This window comes from Triturus cristatus, chromosome 9 (genome assembly GCF_964204655.1).
Source record: "Triturus cristatus chromosome 9, aTriCri1.1, whole genome shotgun sequence".
Taxonomy (NCBI): Eukaryota; Metazoa; Chordata; class Amphibia; order Caudata; family Salamandridae; genus Triturus; species Triturus cristatus.
In genome coordinates this window covers 404,931,328-404,938,050 of record NC_140592.1, presented here as the reverse complement: position 1 = coordinate 404,938,050, position 6,723 = coordinate 404,931,328, and the positions used below count along the sequence as shown (strand labels likewise).

The window sequence follows — 6,723 nt, the reverse complement described above, 5'->3', positions numbered from 1 at the left end:
CCTCTTCTCAAAAAGGCTCCGCTCAAAATCAATATGAAACGTTGGGCGCATGAGTAAGTGAAGGGATGGCTGGATGAATTAGTGAAAGGGTGAATGGATGAATGAAAGATTGAATAGATGGATAATGAGGGGATGGATGGATTGATGAGTGAGTGAAAGGATGGATAAGAGAAAAGGTAAATAGCTGAATGTATGGGTGGAAGGGTAGCTGGGTGGGTAAAAGGGTGGATGGATGAGTGAAAGGATGGCTGAGTGCTGGGTTCAATGGATGGATTCATGAGTAGGTGAGTAGATGGATGGGTGGATGGACGGAAGGATGGCTAAGTGAAAGTGTTGATGGAGAGAGAAAGGGGGGATGGATGGATGACAAAAGGTGGATGGGTGGAAGGATGAGTGACTGGATGGATGAGTGAAATGATAGATGGAAGGATACATGATAGGTTTGCAAATGGTTGAATATGTTTGGATATGGCTGGGCCACATGTCTGTAAAACTTACCTATTGTCCTGAAATTTTGTCCTGAATTTGGACCTCCCTATTACAGTAAATGCACTGCTCTCAGGGCAGTCATGGACTAGGGCTGTTTCAAAGTTACTGTTTCACTGTGGCGGCGGCGCCCACCAGCACTTATAAAGAAGAATTAGAGATCACTTTGCAGGAGGGTGCAGTGACTGACTGCACCCCCCTGCAAGCGGATGTCTGGGGAGTCCATGGGACCTTCTTACCCCCTCCAGACAGCTTCCATCAGGGGGGATACTGATAGTTCACCAGTTGTTTGTGTTACACAGTTTAGTCTGCCTCCTGACAAGGTTAGCTTTGCGCCTGCGTCCATAATACAGCGCAGCAGTGGATTTATATAGAATTCATGAAGTTTTAGATAGGATGGACTGTTCCCATGAGGAGCAGAGTCAAAATAGATTTGCATATGGTTGTGTCCAAACTGGTCTTTACATCTTGGTCTTATCTTGTCACATTTGCAGTGCATTCCAATGTCAAGCTCTCGCTTCAGAGGGGGTTTGGTGTTTACTTTTCTTTCTCTAACTTCAAAGTGAGAGAATGTATGCGGCAATCCTGCTGAGCATCCATGTAAGAGGAGAGGGTGTAGGATTTGTTTTGCACTTTGTGATCTGCATGGTTCACCTGCTTTGCATCAAGCATTTTGACCTCCTCCGCTACTTTATAATGAGTCAAACCTTGCACTAGACATAAACCCGATCTCTCTGCAGCTGGTCCATCAATCTCCAGAGTTATCCGGCCAAAGTGAAGCGGAGTAGCCAGTATTGATCCCAAGTTTTCTGGTACCACATTGTTCAGCCACTAAATGTACATACTACTCCAAGTCCACCATAACCCCTCCCAAGTCCCTGACCACTACCCTGCATTAATCTGTGCGGCCCTCTGTGGCTGGATTGTGTGGGGAGGTGCAGATAAGTTTTTCCTAATGGATGCTAATAATGAAGCACAGGGGCACATGCCTATACTGGAATCCCAGGTAACTATTTGGTTGTTTTTCCTATTGGAGTCTCTGGGCCAGTCCCATTCATTGTTTGTAACTCTTAGAGCCTTTGCTAACCATCTCATCTTCAATTGCAGGTTTGCAGTCTGTGAGGTGTTTGAGATTGAATGGTCAGGCGTGAGTACCCACAAAGACAAGGTAATTCTGTTTATGTTCCACATTGGATTTGGGGGTTGCTGGGTAAATAGATTCACAATCTGCACCCCTTTTCTGTTGCAGGTTTGTCAGACCGCGCTACAAATACAGTTGTACAGGCAGACGTGAGTACAGGCAGAACAAACAGGTAATTGTTTGGTAGAGTTAAACTTTGGTGCATCTTGTGTATTGTGGTATAACAACATCCCTTACCCATGTTTTCCTCTGTTGTAGGTTTCGCAGACAGTACCCCACACATTTGAACGGGCATACGTGAGTACAAGCAGAGCAGGTAATTGTTTGGTAGAGTTAAACTGTGGTGCATCTCGTGCATTGTAGTATAACAACATCCCTTACCCATGTTTTCCTCTGTTGTAGGTTTCGCAGACAGTACCCCACACATTTGAACGGGCATACGTGAGTACAAGCAGAGCAGGTAATTGTTTGGTAGAGTTAAACTGTGGTGCATCTCGTGCATTGTAGTAGAACAACATCCCTTACCCATGTTTTCCTCTGTTGTAGGTTTCGCAGACAGTACCCCACACATTTGAACGGGCATACGTGAGTACAAGCAGAGCAGGTAATTGTTTGGTAGAGTAAACTGTGGTGCATCTCGTGCATTGTAGTATAACAACATCCCTTACCCATGTTTTCCTCTGTTGTAGGTTTCGCAGACAGTACCCCACACATTTGAACGGGCATACGTGAGTACAAGCAGAGCAGGTAATTGTTTGGTAGAGTTAAACTGTGGTGCATCTTGTGTATTGTGGTATAACAACATCCCTTACCCATGTTTTCTTCTGTTGTAGGTTTCGCAGACAGTCCCCCACACATTTGAACGGGCATACGTGAATACAGGCAGAGCAGGTAATTGTTTGGTAGAGATCCCTTATGGTGCACATAGTAAATTGCTGTATCACAAATTCACAATGTGCTGTAACAATCTTTACTTCTATTGCAGGCGCTACGGACAGTGCAACATTTAAGTTTGAAAGGGCAGGGCAGTGGACAGAAAAATCCAGGTAATTATACTCTACGTTTTGCCAGCAATGCCTCCGTATTATGTGACAGATTGCAATCATGAGCATAGACATTAACTTTAGCCATGTTCCTTTATTTTGCAGGCTTTGTGGCATAGCAGGCTAAACCCAGTTATCACAAATATGTTCAAGCGCAAAGCTGTACCTTCTGCAGAGTGTGATGCTTCACCACAAAGGAAGAAATGTTGCCTTGTATTCAAGGAAGAGTGGATGAAAGAAATTGTGGAGGCTGAGACACAGAAATCACGAAGCAAGGTTCGCGTGCAACTTGGGGAACTATTTCAATACAGTCCAGACGTGGGCTTGATTTGCAAAGCATGTGCTGAAGCCAAGATTGTTGGGGACTTTTCTACAGGGAAGAAATGGAGTGATGGCTGGAAACGGGATTACCTGAAACGCCATCTAATTAGCAAAGTTCACGAGTCTGCCATGGTGATATTGAGAAACAGAAGTGCTGCTGCCAGGTTTGGTTTTGGAGTGCAGGCAATGCTGACGGAAACTGCCACAGACAAAGCAACAAGAATGGAAGTAGTTGAACGACAAAGATCCCTGCCTGAGGAGATAAAGATTCTCATTAACAATGTGTTGCTGGCAGTCAAGATGAATACTTCAATGTTATCTGTACAAGACATCCATGACCACTTAGCTTTGTATGTGAAGATACCAGACAGCTGGAGGAGCAAGAACTATGCCTTTGAGTTCCTTGAGGCCATCAATAGCGTGATACACTGTGAAGGTATGGCAGAACTTCGTAACGCTTTGTATCACACATTGATAATTGATGAGAGCACAGATATTTCTGTTACAAAAATGCTCATTCTCTACTTCAAGTTCCGACCTGTAACCTCAACAGAGCACAAAACACTGTTTGGGGGCATACTGAAGCTGACCAGTTGTAATGCTGAGGCTATCACTACTGCTGTGAAGGAATTCTACACTGCCAACGAACTGGACCTCATGAAAATGGTCATGTTCACATCCGATGGTGCGTCTGTGATGTTGGGTAAAAATAATGGTGTTGCTACTCGCCTTAAACAATCTATTCCCCATCTAGTTGAGCAGCATTGTGTCGCTCATCGAGAAGATTTGAGAGTTGATGATGCCTGGAAGAGGGTTCCAATGATTAAAGAGATGGAGACATTATTGAGGACTGTCTACACTGTGTTCTCCAGATCTCCTGCAAGGAAGTCCAAGCTGGATGAAATGGCATTGGTTACTGATTGTGAAGTGGTCTCTTTTCGACCATTGAATGAAGTCCGGTGGCTTTCAAGGCATTTTGCAGTTGGTGCACTAATTCGGAATTACGAGGCTGTTCTTAAGTACTTTGAGCATGAGAAAGTTGAAGAGAATGATCCAGTTGCTAAATATTGTTACAAAAAGCTATCTGACTCAAACTACCATATTTCCCTTGCAGTACTTAATGACATTCTGAGTGAATTTGCATCTTTGTGCAAACTGTTCCAAAAAAGTTCTTTGTCTACTGTTGAAGCTGTACAGTATGCAAGAGCAAAGATTGGCCAAATTAAGGAGCAGTATTTGGGGGACACTGTCTTTTGGAGCAGCAATGTAAGAGATATGATGGCGTTGTACAAGGAAAGGCAAGAGTTTGACAGTGGGCCTATTTTGTCTTTTGTTTCCCTTCTTTGTGAGCACATGCAAAAAAGGTTCCCTGAGGATGAACTGAAAGAATGGGCAAGTTTTGAAATCCAGGCAATAGCAACACAATCACATTTTGATTTTGGGACTGAGAATATACAAAGACTTGTTGAAAAGTATAAAAATGTCTTGGTCCTGGGTGATTGTGAAACACCAGAAGACGTTGTTCGACAATACAGAGACTATAAATATGTGGTGGCAGAACATGTAAAGGGTGGTTTATTTACAACATTTCAAGACATGGTGAATTTCACAGTACGCAATGCTGCTCAGTATAGTGTGGTGTCTCAGCTTGTTGATGTCTGCGCAACATTTCAAGCCTCTAGTGCAGATTGTGAACGAGGATTCAGCCTCATGAATACTATCAAGAGTAAATTGAGGAATAGACTAGAGCAGAAGCATTTGGAGATGCTGATGAGGACAAAGGCTTACCTCCAGAATGGGAAAGTTGACCTTGATAAAGTTTATCAGCACTGGAAAAATGGCAAGGATCGCCGTGAGAAGCAACCGTGTCACCCATCTAGTGATGCCACTTGACTTGTCTGAACGTCCCTCTCCCACAGTCCATGTTTGCCTGGATGTCAGTTTTACAAACTATCTCTGGCAGGATAGCCCAACTTAACTCATTATCTGTCACATCAAATTGTAAATGTTATGTAATTTTGTAACTTATTGTGTTTATGTGATATTGTATAGGCTCTCAACATTTCCCCACCCAATGAACAGTTCTCCAGTTAAGAATATTTAGTAAAATCTTATGATGGTACCACAGTTGGAGTCTTGTGCTTTGCTAAACCTTAAGTGTACTTGCCTGTGTAACCAATTCATGTCATAGCGTCTTTATCCAATTTGCAAACCGGTCCTAAGACCCTTAACGTGGAGCTGTATGTGTGAAAATGCACCATCTTTTCACTTTTTTTAAGTAAACGTTTGGAGTGACATTTGGCGCTACACGCGCACATAACCATGGTTGCAGCGCACAGAGACCCTCCTCTGCCGCACACAGAGGAAAAAAATTAGAGGGAACATTGGTCAGGACCTGGGCACAGACAAGAGAGTTCAGGGGAAGGGGCCTCACAACAGACCACACGGGGCAGGCAGGAGGAGCAGTTGCAGCACAACAGACCAGGGAGGGCAGAAGGGTGTGGCAGTAAAATGGACCATGGAGCACAGGAGGAAGGGGATAGGGGGCATGGCATGTAGACAGGCAGGGTGGAGGTGGCAGGGACAGGTTACAGTCATCTGACAATGCTAGGCAGGTGGGAGGGGAATGGCAGCTCAACAGAACACTCAGAGTAGATAGGAGTGGCAGGTCCATGGAACATGGTGGGCAAAAAGGATGGAGCAGGGGCATGCACAAAGACACCGGAGAGCAAGGGGAAGGAGAATAGGGGCAGCAAGCTAAGCACAGAGGCTAAGCAGGAGGTCAATGATGGGCCATAGAATTGGGCAATGGAGGGCAGGAGGAGTGGACTGGTACATCATGCTAAATGGAGGGCAGTGGCAGCACATCAGACCATGCATGGCAGGAGGGAGGAGGCTAGTCCATGGAGTCAGACAACAGAGGATAGGGAGGAGGTGGATGGGGCAGCAAGCTATCTGTTCAGAGAAGGTGGGTATTAGGAACTTTATTGATTTTAAAATGTGTTTCTGTGCAAACTACTTAAAATATGAACAAGTATGCAGCATAATCTCACTTTTATTCAGGAAGAAGAGGATGTTTGTGACTGTGACTCCGGGCTCACTTGGCAGAAACAGCCCCTGACCCTCCACCCCCCATCGGAAAATGTAATGCCCGTGAAAAGGGTAGGTGGACGCAGTGTTATATAGAACATAGTCCTGAGAGCACGATTGAAAATGAAACCTAGATATAGTATATGGTATAAACTATGCACCAAAAAGTGTGATATAAGATGAACTGGGGCGTGAAATATAATATGCAATACATTGTGCGCAATGACAGATTCATTGGAGAGCGGGAGATAGCACAGGCACTAGCGCGTGCTATGCGATATGCGCCTTGGAGTGTAATATGCACAGGGCAGTGTTGTGTAACCTAACTAGTCTCTAAAGTTGTAATATAAAATATGTGCTGGAGAGTGTAACGTTGCATATGCACTGTGACAAAGATATGGATCCCAGATTGTAATATGTGTGGCATAGCGCTGTGCGTTATAACATAGGCATCAAGGAAGCCACGTTAGATGCGGCAATATAACCCGTGCGAAGGCAAGTGTGGCATGACATGTTCTCGGGGTGGTGTTACAGTGCATATGGGCTAGAGAGTGTCATAGCATATGCACTAGCTGGTGGAATACAACACAGAGGTGTGTGGCACTCGGCGGGCACTGGTGGGTGTAACACAGCATTGGGCTC

General features: G+C 44.7%; 1 protein-coding gene across 1 annotated transcript; it reads left to right on the top strand.

Annotated features, from left to right (window-relative positions):
• Window positions 1–2,804: 2,804 nt before the first annotated feature.
• On the top strand, window positions 2,805–4,884 carry LOC146798047 (zinc finger protein 862-like). Its single transcript, XM_085627690.1, has one exon. It carries the CDS (start codon window positions 2,815–2,817, stop codon window positions 4,882–4,884), a length of 2,070 nt encoding a protein of 689 aa, XP_085483816.1. The 5' UTR covers window positions 2,805–2,814.
• The last annotated feature ends 1,839 nt before the right edge of the window (window positions 4,885–6,723 follow it).

Excerpts from the sequence above, each read along its gene's own strand:
- LOC146798047 (XM_085627690.1), top strand. The coding sequence starts at position 2,815 with ATGTTCAAGCGCAAAGCTGTACCTTCTGCAGAGTGTGATGCTTCACCA.